General features: G+C 38.4%; 1 protein-coding gene across 1 annotated transcript in view; it reads left to right on the forward strand.

The window, feature by feature from the left end:
- Positions 1–20,737, forward strand: part of Ankfn1 (ankyrin repeat and fibronectin type III domain containing 1) — a 244,704-nt gene that overhangs the window by 111,934 nt on the left and 112,033 nt on the right. The window contains exons 5-6 of the mRNA XM_047547242.1: positions 12,437–12,631; positions 14,296–14,409. Of these exons, the coding sequence (XP_047403198.1) occupies positions 12,437–12,631; positions 14,296–14,409 (309 nt within the window). The remainder of the gene's footprint in view (positions 1–12,436; positions 12,632–14,295; positions 14,410–20,737) is intronic.

A 20,737-nucleotide genomic window follows, 5' to 3' on the forward strand; every position in this document is an offset into this window, starting at 1 on the left:
GAAAAATAACAATGAGACCTTGAGGTCTTCGAGTGTTTCTACACACAGAAAAAAAAAAAAAATGCTTTTGTCTACGTCATCTCACCTGATCTCTACAACTAGCTTGTGAGGTAGGAGTTGTTTTTCTAATTTTACCAGAGAAAAAATAGAATAAGAAAAGTCAAATAGTTTACCTAACACCACGAAGCTAACAGGTGATGGAGTCATGATGATTTGAACCCAGGTCATCTCGACTCAGTGCTTCGCTGTTTGTGGAAAAGACTTACCAAACTCACTGTTACACAAGAGATGCTCAATTCCTTTCATTCCCGGCTCTCCATCTGCTCCTAGAATGTCAACTATTTCAAAACAGAGTAAATTGTTTCTAATATAGCTAATTTTATTTCCTTCCCCTGTGCATTCTGAAAACTAGCCCTATATTCTTTTCACTATGCCAACACTCAACCAGGCACATTTCCTTATTCATAAGAAAAGCCCCAGAAGCTTCCATCCACACTTGCATGCTCCTCTGAGGTTATATACAGAACCCCAGCCCAAGCATTAGATGAACTTGCTATCTTTATCCACAACTGTCTTCACTTCCTCCCACCTGCAAGCAAGTGACACAAAGTACAGTCATCCCTCATTATCCAGAGGAGATATGTTCCAAGACCCTAGTGAATGCTTCAAACTACAGATAGCATCAAACCCTATATAAACTGCTTTTCCTATACATACATATCTATGATAAAGCTTATGAATTAGGCACAGTAAAAGATTAACAACAACAATAATAAAAAAATTATAACAAGCATCACTACTCTTGTATTTTGGGATAATTATTAAGTAAAATAAGAGTTACTTGAACAAAGGTACTGCAATATCATGACAACTGATCTGATTACTGAGGTTGTTACAAAGTGACTAACAGGTGGGTAGTGTATACAGCATGGATACAATAGACAAAGAGATGATCCACATTCAAGTGGGATGTAGCAGGACAGCACAGGATTTTATATTCAGAACAACCAGTAATTTATAACTTCTGAATTGTTTACTTCTGGAATTTTTCATTTAATATTTTTGGACCATAGTTGGCCAAGGGTAACTGAAAATGTGGAAAGTGAAACCAAGAGTGGGGGGCTGGCTACTGTAATATTCGTATTCACAGAAGCAAAGGTCAGCCATTAATGAAGTTGGATCCCAAGTACTACCCACAGACTGTGGTGCAGAGCCTTAGGAAACAGGCACAGAATCTGAAAGAAGAAGGGATCACAGGACACAGCAGCTATGCCATTGAGGATCTCCCAGTCACTATGATTCATGCTCAATTGAACAGCAGCTATCTGAGGAAACTGACATATTGCGATATAAAAACCCCCAGTGACACACCCCACCCTTTTTCTAACTAACTCATATTCTACTCCCACCCTCCAATTACAGTTCAACTGTCTCCAGGCAGAATTTGCTGAATTATCAATGAGGCCCCTGCCTTTCTGAGGCTGCATTGGTTTGGCATCAGTAAGGCCCTGTAAACACTAGTCCTAAAGACACTAGCTCTTTTGGGTGCCTACCATGTATAGATCTGGTCACTCATGTGAATTTGGTCTTCTCCTTGGAACCCAGTACCTAGGACATAGTAGATACTCAGAAAATCTCAGGTGAAATCTCATTCTTCATAGCAGCCCCATCTTATTTTGCTGGAAATCACAGTTACTGAGTTTTGGTGCACACGTATACTTACACGTGTGCAGCGGACATACACACAGTGTGTGGGGAAACTCCTGAAAGTAATTTAGAATTGGAGGCACCCTTGCCTGCTGCTGGGGTGTTCCAGGCACTGCTGCGGGTTGTCAGTGTCACCTGGTATTTGCAATTTTGGCACTGTTACCACAGACCTGTAAGAATGGCTGAGTACTCCCCCACCTTAGTCCTGACCTTGTCCTTAGTGCATTCTCCTGTCTCTCCTGACCCTCTGCCCTCCCATTGCATGTCTCAGGAAGTTATTCTCTCTCACCATCTCTTGGATGCCACCTGAGGAAATAGAAAGTGTCATCTAGAATTCCCTATGTTCAGTTACTTCATGAAACATGACTATAGAGCAGCTGTCGTCCAGGGACGGTGTGGACACCAGCATTACAATCCTGGCAGAATGGTCAGGATGCACCCCTCACTTCTGTAGTATTTGGGGGCTTGTATTAGTGCTGGGACCCGTTCGGGCCATGTCTAAAAGGTGTGACTATAAACCAATGAGGCTGGCTTTATGTAAACAAACACAGCAGAAAGTCTACAACCCACGTGAATGTTATCCTTCAATATGGTCCTCCTGGGAGACCTCACACTCCATCCAACAATGCTGCTATTGCTCCAAACACTTTAGGAATTGTCCTCACAGTCTGTTCATGAGAAAGTCAGACTCACTGCTTACACACCTGATTTTTGTTCCAAAACAGCACTGCCCAACATCATCACTCTCTACATTCACCAGTCTAGGCCTCAGATGACACTGAGAGGTTTCCTGAAACCAAATTCACCCTCAAAGGACAGAGACTGGCGACCAATAAGGACATGTAAAAAAAATGAGCCTTAGGCAGGGTTCTAGAATAAGCCCCAAATATTTTTATCAGCTTCATTAAAACAGGGACATAAATCCTCACCCTGACTTACAAATCTGTCCCTCGAGTCACATTTCCTGCTGTATGCCACTTGCCCATACTAACCTCTCTTTTGTTCCTTCAGCATGCCAAGTCATCTTGCCACAGGGTCTTTGCAGTAGCTGTTCCCTCTACCTGAAATGCTTGAAGTCTTTTTAATCTTGATTATTACATGGTCAATTCCTTAATACTCATGTTTCATCTTAAATGTGATATCTTCAAGATAGACTTTCTCTATCAAGTCCAACATCTGAATCACACCACTCTATTATAATTTTCTGCATAGCACTTACCACTGTTTTTATTTATTTTCTGTCTTCCCTATATTAGAAGGTAAACTCCACCAAAAGTAGGACCTGTTTGTCTCATTCATCATTTTATCCCCAGTCAACAGTAGACACTCAATGAATATTTGCTTAATTGAACTGAGCAAATCCCAGGGATACTCTCTTGAGAAATACGAATCTATTATTTCTTATTTAGTAATTACTTTACTAAATAATCCTCACATTTCCCCCCAGTGCCTGGCAACCAACATTCTATGCCTTATTACCTTCGATTTGGCATTTTTAGATACTATATTACATGTGATCCTTGGTATTCATCTTTCTGTGTCTGGCTTAGTTCACTTAGCATAATGTCCTTCAGGTTCATTCGTATTGTTACAAATGGCAGGATTTCCTTCCTTTTGATAGTTGTATTTTCTGTCTTCTGTCTTTAATTTTTAAGTATGTATACACATGTGTGTGTGTACACACACACAACATGGAGCATATTCTCCTTGTCAAAAATGAACACATTACAGATAAAGTTAAAAGATGTCACTGAATGCCCAATCCACCTCTCCGCACACACACGCGTACTTAGGGATTAGTGCCCACCCCTAAACTCCCCCAACATAACTGCTGATACCAGTTTGGAATGTATCCAGACTTTCCCCATGAGTTTCAAAACACACACACACACACATACACCCCCCCAAAAGAAAAACAACAACAGAAAAAACTTGGGGGGTGAAACTGTTAAGTTTTATCTTTCATGTAGGCTAAAAATTAAATTTCTGAACTCAGGGAGTTCTGGCTTCAAATCCCATATCTGATATCTGTAGCTATAACAACATTCCTTAACCTCCCATGCCTCAGTTTCTGCATTTATAAAATGAAGACAATAATTATGTCCATGTATATTAGTTATATATTGTTGTATAATGAATTATCCAAAAATGTAGGAGCTAAGGACGACAAAACATCTATCTCACACAGTTTATACTGGTCAGAAATCTGGGAATGGATTCAGCAGGTGGTTCTGGCTCAGGTAGCCCATGAGATTGCTGTCATAAGGTCTGGTGGAGCTGGAGGATCTACTTCCACACTTACACAGCAACTGGAAAGGGGCCCACATTCCTCACTACATGGGCCTCTCTTTATAACTGTTCTACGGTATGGAAGTCAGCTTTCAACAGATCTGAGAAAGAGAGAAAGAAAGAGAGCAACCAACATGATGTCTTTTATAACCCAATCTCAGGAGTGGAATTCTTTCATTTTGGCGGGTTTTGGATCACACACACTAGTACTCTGGCGTTTTGCAGCAGTGAAACACATAAAGGTGTAAACAGCAGCAGACAGAGTTCACTGAGTCCCCCACCCCCTGGAGGCAGGCTCTCATACTGTCTGTCCAGGATTGTTGAGAATCAAATGGAATAATGCCTTTAAAGTGTTACTCCCATTTCCTAGCACATTGCAAATGATCAAAAAAATTGTTGACCTCTATAATTCACAAAAAACATAATAAAACAAGAGTATCTGGTAAAGAATTTGCATAGTTTACCCATCTAGTTTTTGTGATAAAACATTGCCCCCAATACCAGCACTTTTCTAAAGTTCATGGAATTTTTGTGTCCTAAAACCACACTGTCCCACACGGGAGCCAATAGCCATGTATGAATATCAAACATTTGAAGTGTGTCTGGTCCATTGACTAACAAAACAGAATGGAGAGCCCAGAAATTAACCCATGTTTATAGTCAACTGATTTCCAACAAAGGTGCCAAGAACACATCAGGGAAAGGACAGTCTCTTCAATAAGTGGTGCTGGGAAAACGGGATATCCTTGAGCAGAAGAATGATATTGAACCCTTACCTTACGCTATGTACAAAGTCGACACAAAATGTATTAAATACTTGAATGTAAACATGTAAACAGTAAACTGGTAGAGGAAAACATAGGGGGAACACTACCTGATTTTGGTCAGAACAGTTAATTTGACCCCAAAAGAAAAGACAATAATAGAAAAAATAAATAATGAAGAGATACCAACTATGGAATGAGAAATATTTGCAAGTCATACATCTAACAAAGGGTTAAGATCCAACATATTTAAGGAACTCAAACAGCTCAATAGCAAAACATTTTCTAATTTTTTTAAAAGCCAGTTTTGAAATTGGTTAGAGACCTGATTACATATTTAAAATAGGTCATGTAAATGACCAACGGTCATATGAAAAAAAAATGCTCAAGTCACTAATAATTAGGGAAATGCAAATTAAAATCACAGTGAGATATCTCATACCTGTCAGAATTGCTATTCTCAAAAAGACAAAAAATAAGCACTGCTGGAGATGTGAAGAAAAGGAAGCCCTTGTACACTATTGATGGGAATATAAATAAGTATAGGCATTATGGAAAACTGTACAGAGGTTCCTCAAAAAATTAAAAATAGTGCTGGAGATGTAGCTCAGTGGTATAGTGCATGTTTAGCACATTTGATCCCTAGGCACCACTAAAAAATAAATAAATAAATAGAATTACCATATGATCCAACAATCTCACTTCTGGTGATTTACCCAAAAGATCTGAAATCTGTTTGTTAAAGAGATTTCTCCTCTCCCATGTTTATTAGAGCACTATTCACAATAGCTAAGTTATAGAACCAACTTAAGTGCCTATCGACAAATGAAGAGTTAAAAAAACTGTGATATGGACACATAGTGGTATACTAATCTGTCTTCACAAAGAAGGAAATTGATGGAACTGAATTGTACTTCAAATCCCATGTCCAGGTGTAATGAGTTCTAGAACTCAATTTAGAATATTGATGGACCTGGAGAATCATTATACTAAGTGAAATAAGCCAACCCAAAAAGATAAATACTGCTTTACCTCATTTATATGAGCAATATAAAACAATCAAGCTCATCAAAACAGAGCAGAATAGTGGTTACAGAAGCTTGGGGTGGGGTGGGGAGAAGGGAGAAATGATGGTCAACACATACAAAATCCTGTTAGAGGAATTGTTTTTCAATCAAGGGCATAGGGTGTTGAATGCAGTTAATATTTTATTGTACATTTTAAAATTTCTAAGTATAATTCAAATATTCTCATAAAAATAAGCGTTTCAGACAATGGTTATGTTAATTAGCTGGATTTAACCATTCCACATTGTATTCATAAATCACAGCATCACTTTGCACCCATCAACACAATTACAAATTGTTAGTTTATTATAAAATAAAATTTAAAAGAAACGTGTCTACTCCAAATTAAAATGTGTTCTAAATATAAAATTTATACAGGCATCCAAAGGCCCAGTACAAAAAAATAAAGTATCTAAATAATAATTTTTACATTGATTACATGTTGAAATGACATTCTGGGTATATTAACCAAAATACATTATTAAAACTAATTTCACCTATTTCTTTTTGCTTATTTTTTTTTTCCAAACATCACTACCAGGAAATTTTTAATGATAGGGCTCACACTGTATGTCCATAGACTGTGCTTAAAATACTGGAAGAAGACATGGTTATCATGTTTCATACTTAACCCCCGTATGATACCATTGAGTAATCTGCTTTGGGTTTTCTAAAAAATTCCCTTAAGTGTTTCTCCACGTTTGCTTTAGAGAAGATGTGTGCTTGCCTTTTGAGTTTGATGAGACCTGGGCATAAATTACCCCTCTGTGTCATCAGTACCACCTTCCTGAGGAATCACTAGTTACATCCTAATTTATCTAATAGGGGCTTTGTGAATCAATGTTCTGCTAGAAAATAGAGGGGAATGGTACTTCAAAGTCCATGTCCAGGTGTCATGAGTTCTGGAAGAAAGATCCATAGCAATAAAAATGAACCATTTACTCTCCAGCTCTCTAAAACTTTCTTGGAACCATATTCTCTTGGGAAAACCCTAAAACAAGACAACAGATTGAAACCTAAGTGAAGCAAAAGCTTTGAGTTCTGAACCTTAACAGGACAGGTAAAATTGCCACTTAGGTTTTGAATTTCTTCACTATAAGGATTTTTTTTAGTATACCATAAGATTTTATTAGAACTTTATGGTCATACATAGTAGTTAGGTTCACCCTGACAAATTCATACATGCATGGAAATTGATTTCAGTTCATGATCCCCCCTTTTCCCTCCCCCTTTTTCCTCTTCTCCTTCTATTCCACTAGACTTTCTTTGGCTGGTCTATTAATTTGTATCCGATTGGTTCTTTAAGTAATCTTATCCTTCCCTCCCAATTTCTTTTATTTTACTCTAGCTTCCACATATGAGAGAAAACATTTGACCTTTGGGTTTCTGAGTTTGGCTAATTTCACTTAACATGATATTCTTCATTTCTATCCATGTACTGCCAAATGCCCTCATTTCATCCTTAGAATAACTCTACATTTGATATTCCTACTTTTGATATTCCTACTTTAAACCAAGTCAGTTGTGAAGTTGTATTAGAAGATTGACACTTACAGTCAGCAAGGATAAATTTTATTAACTGCTCTTCTTGGCTGCCAAGGGGATATTGACTTACAGTACAGGTTTATGCCTAAGTGACCTTGTTTTCTCCTTTGAAATAACAGATAGGGTTGAAATTGACACCACTTATGAGTATATATTATATTTCTACATGTAGATGCAATAAAATTTTTATCTGAAGCAAAAGATTTTCATGGAAAATATCAAACTATTACATAAAAAAGTATTCTGATTTTATTTGTGTCTAAAAATATAAAATCAATGGGTATAACAATAATAATATAAACCTCTATTGAGAGCCTTCTATGTAAATATTATCAATAATTTATTGCAGCTTATGAAACGGGTGCTATTATTATGCCAGTTTTACAGATGAGATACTTAGGCTGAATATGGCAGAGTAACTGGCTCGGGTGATATATTTGTTAGGCATAGTGCTTGATCTATAAAATGCCAAAGCCCTTTTAAGAATTGCCTCCACTTTGGAAAGTAATAGAAAAACAGATTTCAACTCAAGGAACTCTAAATTCAGAATTGGGTGACAGTGAACGAGGCCACCTTGATGAGCATTGAGGAGTACTCATGAAGATCAGACTAGGCCAAGGGCACTATGGGTTAGGCAGCCTAAAGTAGCTAAACCTAAAAGTTTAGCAAACCTGAAGTGGCTTGTAAGGATCCTTCTGTTACTGAGGTTAAATGATTATTTTAGTGCTTCACTTTTCTCATCAATAAAAGAGGAAAATGCTAATAATAATAATAGAAAAGCTGTTACTAAATTGCAAAATGGCATATCATTAATAATGTGCAAATGTGTCTATATTTTCCATTTTTTCAAACAAGCCAATTGTTTCAATTGTTTCAATTGTTCCCTAAAGCCCTCGATTAAGGATTAAAATTGGTTTACATTTTACTCTCATTATACTTTCAGGTTTTAAGCAATTATCAACCAGACCCAAATTCACCAATTGCAAGGCAAGGGTATAATTAAGAAATAGTAAGTAGTTGGCAATCCATACATTAGATTCCGATGGTGAAGAAAACCCATTCAGCCCCTGATCATTATTTATCTCAGGATTTAAACAGTAACCGTAATTGTATTCTTTGAACACCAAGTTCCCAGCCCACCCCAACCCCTCCCGCAGTTAATTAGCTGGGTAGGTCTTATAACAAATACCCACTCAGAAGCACTGGGTGGTAGAAACGCTGTTGATAATTAAACACCACAATAGCGCGGAGACTGTTTCAGGAGCTGCAGAGTGGTCTTGCCAGCCGGACTGCTCACCACACACCCACAGACCCTCTATTGTACTGGCTATAGCTGCTCAGAGGGACAGTTGCTTGGCTGGACAAGGGACCAACTGCAATGAGAGAAAAGGCCAAACCCTGCAAAAACTTTATGAGTGCTGGACTCAAAGGAAAAATACCCAGTGGGTGGAAGTGAAAGGGGAATGGATGGACTCAAGAAAAAAGGAAGTGAAAAATAATTATAAAATTATCGCAGGAAAAACAATTATAAAACAGACATTGTCTTTCTATTTTGTAAGTCCAACCAGTCAGCCAAGATAAGTTCATCTATCTCACGCCAAATAGTGACTGGAAAAATTACAATATATAAATAACAGGCCAGTTCATCTTCCATTTGGTTTAGAGAAAGTTCCCTGAGGTCTTTAAGATTTTTAAGAAAATTGTGGTTAAATCATCCCAACTCCCATGTTCTCAGTTTCTTCATCTTTAAAATAAGGATATTGTAAATCTTCCCATTCTGGGATCAAAAAAATAGAAATGGGGTTCCCAGAACTATTTCCAAGGTGTTAAAAAGTCTACCCTATCACGCTATTATTCCAGATAAAATTACCCACTCTAATATAATTATCATATTCATTTGCTTCTGCTTAAAATATATTAACCCAGTTGGGTTGATTATCTCATCTGAACAGATGCTTCTATTGGCAGTTAAAATAGGTCATTAATAATAGGGAGAAACAAGATTACTTTATAAGTCAGCTGGTTTGGTAGCAAAAAAAAAAAAAAAAGCCTTCAAAAGAGTGTTTTATTAAGCTATTAAAAAATCCATAGGGGGAAAAAAAATAAAGATTTGCTCTGTGAAATGGCTGGAAACCACTGACTCAGTCAGTGCCTCTCTGACTTGTCCATGCAAGTATCCCCAGCAACAGAGACGAGTGAGTGTAGCCTCAGGAGCACCTGGGGAATGAACCCCCAAAAGGGGGAGATTTCTATACAGTTTTTTTTTTAAATCTCTAGTTCTTAGAAATACTTTCCATTCTCCTCTACGTTAAACACATTTGTCTCCAATTTCTAAATGATATGCTTTCAACAAATTCTGCAAATAAAATTCAACACTCCAAGACACCAGATATCATACTGTGGGATCAATAGGTGTATCTCCAACCCACCCACCATTACTACCGAGAAATTATGAAGTTTAAGTATCCCTGTTTGAGGATCACAGGGATGGAAATAATCTTGGGAAGTTCACCTCCCAAAAGTCCACGGATCCCCCTTGTAAGTATCTGAAGAGACAGAAAGCTTTATCATGAAGTGGAATCCCTTTGCCATCACAACTCAAATTACATGAAGTCTAAAGCCTAGCAGAAAAGGAAGGTGCAGAAGCAAAATGTGCTCTGCTGGGGAAAGCAGGAAAAATGTCAAGGGGAACCCAGCAGAGCTCAAGAGAAGCTGTCCATCTGAAATGCCACCTGGAATTCACACCAGTAATAACTGTTGTGGATATAAAAATTAATAGGGGGGATTTCATAGTATTAGAAAAATTTATTTTTATAAATCATGTGTCTATCACCCAAGTGTTGACGCATGCATGCAATTCAAACATCAGGCTTACAATAAAAGGCTCACTGAATAACTGAACAAGGACAATTCCCCCATTTTCTCTATAATTTGGAGTGGAAGAAGAAGGGGGGGCAGTGGGTAGAGGGTGCAGTTACTGGGTCAATTAATCAACCTGAAAACTGTGACACAAACTCTGACGCCTAACCTATGTCTAAAAATACACAAATGTATACGAATTTGTTTTAAACTGTCAATGCCTATATTTAGGACCTTCCCAGCAAGGCTATAATGAGACTGTGTTTGAGGGCTTCAGTCATAGCAGACTCTACCATTAATCTGAAGTTAGTTAAATTAACAGCATTTAGTACTGACTTGTCAATCTCACTACTCCAGGAAATTGCACCTTGAGGCTACTAATATTGCCAATTTTTCCACTGGAGTGTGCACCCGAGTATGTGTGTGTGTGTGTGTGTGTGTGTGTGTGTATTTTTTTTCTCCAGAACCTCCACATTCATACACCATCCTTGCTTCCCGACGTCCACAGCACTTATATTATCATTTATTCTGGCCTCCTTTAGTCTTCCCAGGGGGTTCTGCATAGTGTAGCTGCTCAGTGAAAGAGTTTTTTAGCTTTATATTTATTTGTTTATTTTTCTGTCATGGCTCATGACTGAGGCTTTTAAAAAAAAAGCGTGACAGTATTTAGAGTACATGATTGACTGCTACAGCAACATTCATTAACCATGACAAATCTGCAGCAAAACACAGTCCTGAGTGTTCTAAACAGCAACTTTAAGAAGAAAGAAGAAAGAAAGAAAAAAGGAAAAAGACTCAACTAATTTTTCATTGACCTCATCTGTAAATAAATTTAGACTGATGGTACGCAGGGGCAATAATAAATTAGTATTCATTTCCTGTAATTAATGCAAACATGCCTATGAACACAGAGAATATGAATATATAACCACCTAATTTCCATTTCAAAATATACCTAACAAATTTTCACTTGAGTTATCTTCATAATATTTTCCCCCTTAATTAAAAGAATGAAATAGATGAATTTCTTTCCCACCCACCAGGGGGAAATATTGTTTTGGTCACAGGGTGTGTCAAACACATTTCAGCAACAAATCTGCAGACCTTGATTCTGATTTTTTTCACTGTGTGATTCCCTACCACACTTCCATATGGAGGTCATCTTCTCTCCTATCACTGACCAGGAAGGGCTCCTCTGAAGTGACTAGGCGACCACATAGACAGACCCTCATAAGCTCAGAGCAAGAAGCAACCTCACAGCCTTAGCACAGGGATGGAAAAGTTCCATCACTGATGAACACCCAATCACACAGAGGTAGGTCGGGTAAACAAGATGATGTAAATCAAATAAAGATTATGAGGCACCATGTAAAATAGAAATGTCAAGTTCTGCAGTCTTTCTTGCAAAGAAGAGCTAGTATAACTTGTTCTTTTGGGAATGTACAGCTCTGGAGAACTTTTATTGTATAATCAGACCACTATCAAAGATCAAATTGCTCAAAGATCAGTGTACGATTGCACCCAAGTTATCCATCCTTCAGAGCTCACTAGTTCCACTGTAGCACCAGTAGTACAACACTTTGTTTGCCATAAATAAATTGATAGTAGCAAATTATATCTCTTAGACAGGCATACAAAAATGTCTATATGCTGGGAAGAATGTGATAGGAACAGAAAATCTGAATCAGATTCTATCAAACAAACAGTTTTGGCAGAATGTAGCTTGACTCATGGGTAATTTTTCCTGGTTCCTCTCCTGCCCCTATAGAGCTTTTGCCCCTTAGTGTCTGTCCTTCTGAACATCACAGACACCAATCTGTGCAATTATAATTATCTGTGCCTAGAAGCTAATTGTTTTTTTTTTTTTCTTTTTTTTTCCTTTTTCCTTGCAGTACTGGGGATCGAACTCAGGGCCTTGTGCTTGCAAGGCAAGCACTCTACCAGCTGAGCTATCTCCCCAGCCCTTGCCTAGCAGCTAATTGGAATGCACATGACCAGAGGGCCAGAGAGCAAAGGAAATATCTTAATTTGATGAGTTTACCAGTTGTAAATGTCACTAATTCGACTTTATCATAATAGGATATTTCATGATAAATACAGATCCCAATTTCTCCAGGGGTTTTTCAAACCCATAGTAGATACACTCAGATACGCAGAAGCATTTCCCCAGAAAGAAAGAGGATTCACCCCATTTCTTTGCCTTAGTTGTCAGCCTGGAAAGCCGAGCCCTGCACCTCAACACGCTGGTCCAGGAGGCCCAGGACAGGGTGAGTGAACTGTCTGCTCAGGTGGAGAATGAAGGATTCACTCTGGACAACACAGAGAAAGAGAAACAGCTGAAAGCCTGGGAGTGGCGGTACCGGCTCTACAGGCGCATGAAAACAGGCTTCGAACATGCCAGTGAGTATTCGCAGAGGACTCCTACATTTAACTAGACTTGACTGTGGTCTGAGACAACCAGGCCTTCTTTCACTGATTTTTTTCTTTTTTTTGCTACTCTACTGGGTCATGGATGGCCGTTGTCAGCCTATTTGGAGGAAGGGCTCTGGGAGGCTGTAAAAGGGGCTTTTGTCTTGCTTGATTTTCTGGCTCCTGATAGGTTCTCCAGCCACAGCCATGAGACCTCTGTGCTTCTGGCCTCCCTCCACCATGTCGCACTCATCTAGCACTTTCCACCCGCTACGCCCTAATGCCCAATGACCTGGACCGTCTGAAGCCCTAAGTGGTTGTATTTCGGGATGTGGAGGTGGAAAAATATTTGTTTGCCTATTTGTCTAGTTTCTGCTTCAAGCTCAAGTTTAAGTTGTTTTCAACCCTCTACTGCATTTTTTTATAGAGAGCTATAAACTGAACTTCGATTAATACGAGCAACAGAGAAGAACAGTCAATCAACCATAAATTATGCTTTTGTCGCATTTCCATTCTCCTTACTGATTCTTTTTGTTAGTTTAAGAAAAACCTTTCTGGATAATTCTCATTAGCACTGGAAAGTACTGCTGAGAGCAAGAGCGGCCCCTAGTATAAAAACAAAATATACAACTCAAACACTTGTGTAATATTGAGCTCTCATTCTAGAAGATTTTATTCAAACAATAAAAAAATTAGACTTGAAATTTTAAATATAAGGGAAAAGTCAGATCACACCTTTGAAATTCTCTGCCTCAACCTCAAACTATTTGAAAAAGAATGAACTGACTCTGATATAGACCAAAAACAAAGGCACTGTTTTCTTAACACTAAATACCAAATGTAGGCCTAACTCTTTCTCTGAAGCAAATAACTTCAGCAGCATTAATGAAAGGTTGCTCTCAATATTAACAGTTTCCTCAACATGCTGATATGTGGATTTTACAGATTCAGCAATTGCTTTCATACGTGCATTTGCTACTGTGCCTAATTTAGCACAGATTAATGCCAGAAACAGATATATTTGTAGACTTGATGCCATTTTTTTAATCATTTTCTAAATTACAAAATGCCTTCTGGGTGTTAAGGAATACCTAAGACCACCATCAGTCCTTAGAGCCTGAGATTAGTAGGCAGGACACCACCCCATAAAAGAAAACACTACCTGAAATGTAATAGGAGGCAGTCTGAGAGCAAGCTGGCTAGAATCCTGTTCTGGAAAATGCCTAGAATTAGGCATTAGGAAGCCATGGGCTTTCATCCCACTGTGTTCTTGAGCAAAGAACTTGGCCTTTTGGGACAGCAGTTTCAGCTCAATGAAAAAATGTACATGAAAGTACCTCATGCAAGGTAAGGAACTCTGTCTTCAAAGTAGGATCCTGCTGTCACTTCTGTCCTTCTTTTGCTAACCCAGTCCTACCTCATCTTGTGTTTCCAGGACACTTTGGGAAGGCTTGACTGCTATTATTTACCCCTTCAGAAGATATCCTAATCCTCAGAAAAGACCAGGATGGCAACAAATAAAAGTCATTGAGAATTCTAAAGCAAAAGCTAGCAACCTCTACAAACAAATGTTCAGGGCATCCTTTGAAGAGGTGGGAACATTGTTTGAAAAGGATTTGCTATGTTAAGATCCCGTGTTTTTCCTTCTGTCCCAGGAGCCCCCGAGGTGCCAGCCAATGCCTGCCTCACAGTAACTAGCAGCACATCACTCACTGTCAGCTTCCAAGAGCCGCTCAGTGCCAACGCAGCTGTAGTGACCAGGTATAAAGGTACTGCACTCCTGATGTCTTCTCCTTGCTCCCTCCTAGAAAGAAGGGTGTGGCTGGGGGTCCATTGTGCAGTTTTGTGTGTTTGGGTTTCCTGCTGATAGGACATTTCCATCCCATTTACTTCCTGAGTTGAAATAGTTTCAAAGGCACCAGTGTGAAGGAGCAATGAGGTGACTGAGAATAAGTCAGGGAACAATGAAGCACACAAGACCAGCTCCTCAGTGACTGAACCATCCATGAGGGCAGAGCACAGGGTGGAGATATCAGACAAACTAAAAATCAGCCATGATCCGTGGAGCTGAGAGGCTGGAATGTGGAACATAAATAGGAGGCATATCAAGCGATGACTGTCACTCGAGGTGAAGTGCACTGGGGTCCGAAAAGAATGAGGGGATGGTAAAATGGTGGTGGGATCCATAAAGGCTCCAGGGTGGAGGTGGCATCCAGGCCTGGCTTGGAAGGATGGCCAGGATTTGGACTGAATGTAAATTCCAAATGGAAAGAAGAATGAGCAGTTATAAAAACAGGAAAATTCTGGGACAAGTAGAGGAGAATAAGGAAACTAGCAGAGGGAGGAGAAAAATAGTATAGCTCTGGAGATGCCTAGGCTCATGAGAAAGGGAAATGAAAAATTTAGAGAGTGAAACCAGGGTCAGCAGGTGCGGGGTGGTGTTGTGGGGTTTGCATTCAAGGCCAAGGAGTTTAGTCTTTGTGTGATGAGCTCTGCAGGCCATTGAACAAGACAGGGTCAAGACAGCAAGTGGACTCGTGAAAGTTCAAAGGTCGGTACTGTATGTGATGCACTGCAAGAGTTATGGACTTAGAATACGGAAATGAATTAGGAAGCTAGCAGAACAGAGGTGGTGACAGCCTGAGCAGGCTTCGGTGGCAGCACTGGGAAAGGAGAGGGAGAGCCCAGAGGGAGAGACTTCACAGGGTGTGACAAAGATGACAGTTATGTTTTCAGGGCACTTACCACCCACCAGGCGCTGCTAAGCCTATCTGTATTACCTCTAGTCAACCCACACAGCTCCCTCATGAGACAGGTACTATTTATTTCCCATTTTACAGATGAAAACATGGAGGGAATGAAAATTTTCAAAATGTGCCCAAAGGCTCAGAGCACAGTCAGTCTTCACATTATGTTGACTCTTGAATGTGCAGGCCAAAAGGAAAGGAAGCTATTGTCCTGATTCACAAGGACAGGTGGAAATAACCTGAATAGTTTGGAAGCCTAAGGAAGCTATCCAAGCCTTGTCCAGGTACAAGGTCACTACACTACTGCTCCCTCTGCCTGCAAAAATACCCAAGTAGGGCACATGCCTGGCTTTCTCTTTCCAGGGTTTCTTCCTAGGAGAACCTCAGTTCTCTGCAGACATGACTCTGTCCATACCCTACAGTTTTCTGGAAACTGGAATTTTCCACACAACTCCACTCTATTTGTAATGCCTTAGGTAAGACAGTATTGAATTGGTTATCACTGGGTTTTCCATATCAAAGAGAAGGCAGCCTGAGGGTATAGCACATAAATACAGTCACCCTAGCCGGCCTCCCACAGCCTTTCTTTGCAACAGTTCTGGTCCTTTCTCTTGTTTGTCTCCTCTGCCAAGGCTGATATTCAGAACAAGTGTTTGGAGGCAGTGCAAGCTAGATGTGGACATTTTCCTTTTTGTCTACCTCTCTCCAGCTCAGGATTTTGATGAAGGTTTCATCAATGCTGGCCAACTTGACATTTCCTTCTTACACTTGATTAGTGAGCTATCAGAAGCTAATTTATCCAGACTGTCAACTGTTTAATACTTGACCATATGTGCTGCCAGCACATTCTATCAGCATTCACATACTAACACTTCTCATCTCAGGAGACTCGCATTTGGGTGAGGTTGAAACAAAAGGTCACAAGCAGGGTCTGTTAGTGACTGGAGAGGATTAATTAAGCATTAGAAATAGAATTTTCTATTGCATTATGGAGTAGGTTTCCTTGTGTTAATTTATAAGGACAGAAATTCAGTCCTTAACCTGGTGCACTCAAGGGTTATTGAAACCAGCAGGCAGCCTACTGCATCCACAGAGACAGCAGGACAGTCTTTAATTTGGGGGTTAAAATAATGATATAATTGTGGAATTATTAGCAACATTACCCTGAGACAAAGCTAATTATTTTGTTTGCTTTAAAAAAAAAAAAAGATGAAGAAACAACCGAGAAATCCACAGAAATGAAATGGCAAGTATCTAATTGGTAAGAGGGAATGCTCAACTCTGCAGTATTTAGGGTTTGGCAAGAGCATCTCACCCTACTCTTCAGAATTTCTGGGTTCAGCAAAACCCCAAGCATATTTTGTCAACTGAATGTTTTTCTCTTTCATACTTAAGCCAGTATATATTTGAAAGAAAATCTGAATTCTTCTGTTTTCTATTTGTTTACACTCAACTCATCAACATGCTTTCTGAGAGTTTGCTGATGTACAGAAATGTTTTTAATAGCATCTCTTTATACTTTATACTCTGCTTCTTTAGACTCCAGGGCTGTGCTCCAGGTCAACTCCCATCACGATTTGGAGATTAAAGGTGTCAATTATAGCTTAAAATCCAGCAAACAGTTTTCCATGAGAGTCGCAAGATTTTTCGGTCTGCATTTGTCCTGAATACAGTAAAGTGGGGTCAGTGTATCCTCAGTGGATTCAAAGCACCCTTGCATCTTTTGGTCTCATCTCACCAACTGCCAGAGATTACAGAGAAAAACTAGAATTTTTTCAGGTGCTTTGATGCTGTGGACAAATGCCAGAACTTTGTTCCACATCTACTCCCGAGAGCCTTAGGTAACCTGCCTGAACCTCTCATTTACAGATTAGATGTTATTTCTCTGCAGACTCAAAGCAGAAAACATTTTCAAAAGTGAATTTGCTGCCCTTGCAGGATAGAAGTGTGTTTTGTAACAGGTGCAGTGCAGCAAGTCTTCCAGAGGATAAGACATTTGCTAGTTTTGTTTTAAAAGTACAGCCTGAAGTGGTGACACTTTTGTGGTTTGCTATATGCTGCAGTAGATGGCACAGTGTGTGTGAGCGGAGGCCTGGCTCTGTATATGTCCTTGCCCATCTCTCTTCCCACCTCCATTGCTAATGAATCAGAAGCCACCATCCTAATTCTTCCCTATAAAAGGTATAAGAGCAAATTGTTTAACCGCTTTTCATTTGATTGCATTATTTAACATAAAAAAGGATTTATCCTTGCAAAAGTAGCCGGAGCCTTTCAGAAGCTGGTAGTGTACCCGCCAGTGCCTCTGTGGACCATCACTATTGGGTTATTCCTCAGAAGGAGAGGAAGCCAAAGAATTCCAGAGAGCTGTTCTGGGGCATTTCAGTTTCCAGGTGGGAGAGTCCACCACATGCAAATTACCACCTTCAGGGTCATTATGTGTCAACTTGATGCAGGCTTGATGACTGGGGGCCATCTTCCCATGGACTTAGGACAACCCTGACTTCACTGGGCATGGGTGCACATCACCCAGTGATTTCTATTCTTTTCATTCTATATTATTTTTTCTTTCTCTACCTTGTAGTTGGAAGGATATTTGTCAACCAAGAAAAATGCATTGCATTAGCCAATACGATTATTTTCTATGTTAAAGAAATTGAAGAATTAATCTAACCATAAGCATAAAGTAGCTGTCCTCATCATTGGATTGAAATGATATAATATAGAGAAACAAAAAAAAATGTATAACTTTACTGAGCCTGTTTGGGTTTCAGAGAGAGAGAGATGAGCCAAAGGTTTGAGGATGAGAGCAACAAAGAGGAGCAGAAAATGTCACATCCAGAGGACACAAAACTCAGTGGATTGGCATTGTTTGCACATGGGTGAAAACGTGAAAGGGAACTGAGCAGCTAAATACACGTGGGGGTAAACAGCAGATTCAGTGAAAGAGAGAGATTGGAAAAGTGAGGAGCAACACCGCAAGAGCCGTTTCCCCCAAGCTGCTAAAGCCTCTGCTTCTTCAATTGTCCTAGTTTCCTCCACGAGCTGTGGAGTAGTCAGAGTGCAGCCAATTTATTCTCCAAATCTCTTGTGAACCACGTTGGTTCTTTCTGCAGTAAGATACGTTGTTTAAAAAAAAAAAAGCTTTTTTTAAAAATTTTCAACATTTAAAAAAAAAATTAGCCCTCACACAGTACAGAATTATATAAAAGTCAAACCCTGCCTTGTCCTTTCCCCCATCTTTACCTTCCTACCACAAAGTTCATCTCTGTAATGAGTTAACACATATGCTTATAAATACTTTCTTGACGGACATGAACATATAGGTAGTTACATGCTGCATAATGATGAATGATGTTTCAATGTAAACATGTGTGACCTCTTAAGAATATGTTGCCTAGTGATACAGCCTTAGTCTCTGCAGTGACACTCCACAATGTCTACATATTAAACAATGTTATTCCCATAATTGACACACAAACATATATACAAAGATGGATAAATTTGTTTGTATATTGTAATATAAATATTATCACACTATTTGCTGAATCTTTTCCAGCTCAGTGACATTTTTGAAGTTCATAATATATCATACACCTGTTTTTTGTCAGTGTTTGGATCTTCTTCATCCTGTTTATTAGTTGTATAGTATTCCTATTCTATAGTGTTATAATTATTCTACTGATAGACATGTTGTTTTAAAAAAATTTGTCTATTATACAATGTTCCAATCCTTTTGTTTATATGTGCCTATCTTTTACTCATAACTAGACTAGTTAACTTGAAGTGGAAGGGTCAAGGCACTCCTCTACTCTCTCATTGATCTGTCCATACCTGTGCTAATACCATATAATAACTTTACACTATATTTTAACATCTTGTAGGACAAGTCTTTCCCTATGGTGACCTTTTTCAAAATGCCTTTGTTATTTACACACATTTTCTCTTCCAAAAGAATTTTAGACTTGACTTGCAATTTCAGTCTTTAAAATCTAATTGGACTTGCATCAAATTTAATTAATTTGGGAAGACTTCCCATCCATGAGCATGTTTTTCTAATCAAGTTCAATTTTATGTATTCAGAACAGTTTAATCATTTTCTTTATATGGATCTTCTATACTTCCTGCTGAGTTTTGTGAAATATATTTTATTATTTTTGTGACTATTATGAATGAATTCTCTTTTCAAGATGTTCTGTCATTGATTGTTGTGAGTCAGTAGAAGAATATTGCTAATTTAAAACAATCTTTATTTGAATGCTTTGATAAAATCTCTAATAGTTTTTAGCAGATTGGCATCTCATGAGTTTGTTGGTGGTGGTGGTTGTGGTTTTGAGGGTTTTTTTACATTTACCTTCAAGAATGATGGTTTTGTCCCTCACTAAAATTTTTTTTTCTTTTGTCAATCTCACCTCACTAATAAGAATCAATGTGAATTTTTGTTCTTGCTATATTTTGAAGAGTAACTCTCTACCTACTTTTGACAAAATTCATCTAATATATTACCTTTTTAAGTATGAGGTCTACTAGCAATTTCTGATAGGTACCCTTTATCAAATTAAGGAAGTTTTATTTTCTTTCCAACTTACTAAGAAGAGGTTTTGTTTTATTTTGTTTTATATAAGAAAAGGGTGTTAAATTATTTCATGGTTTTTCTATATTTTCCTGGAAAATCATTAATTTCATCTGGATTATGATTGTTGACATATTGTTATACATAGTACTTTCAAATACATTTTAGATCTTTGTAATTATAGCCCTTTTAACATTTCAAAAATTTTATATTTGTATCTTTTCTCTTAGACTGCTGAACCTTTGCTTATTTTATTGGTTTAAGAAATTAGCTTTTGATTCATAAAATCTTTTTTTGCTTATTTCCTACTTTATTAATTTTTTTGGTTTGGGGTATCTTGTAAATGATCACTTTTATTGAAGATGGTCAGTGAATATATAATTTCTACTCTGAGGAATGGGCTGATGCTATTTCTGTGGCCCAAAATATGATGTATTAATTTTTTGGATGCTTGTAACAAAAAGACATTAGACTTCACTGACTTGAAAGTTTGCCATGTGTATCTTTCCATCAATCATCATTCATAGTCTATTGTCATAGTTTCATTGTATTGGAACTCCCAACTCCAGACTCAGATGCACTTGGTTTTGAAAGCCAACCGCACTACTTCCTCATTGTTGGACCTTTGGCATGTTACTGAGAAACTCTGTTTTATCATTTTACAGATAAGAAAATATAGTTAGAAGCTTTAATTTTTGTACTTTTATGTTGTCAACTTCTGCTACTTCATTTGGGTTTGTTTTATCATTTCTTTATTAGTTCTTTCATAATTTGAAAACT

The sequence above is a fragment of the Sciurus carolinensis genome, chromosome 3 (genome assembly GCF_902686445.1).
Source record: "Sciurus carolinensis chromosome 3, mSciCar1.2, whole genome shotgun sequence".
Lineage (NCBI taxonomy): Eukaryota > Metazoa > Chordata > Mammalia > Rodentia > Sciuridae > Sciurus > Sciurus carolinensis.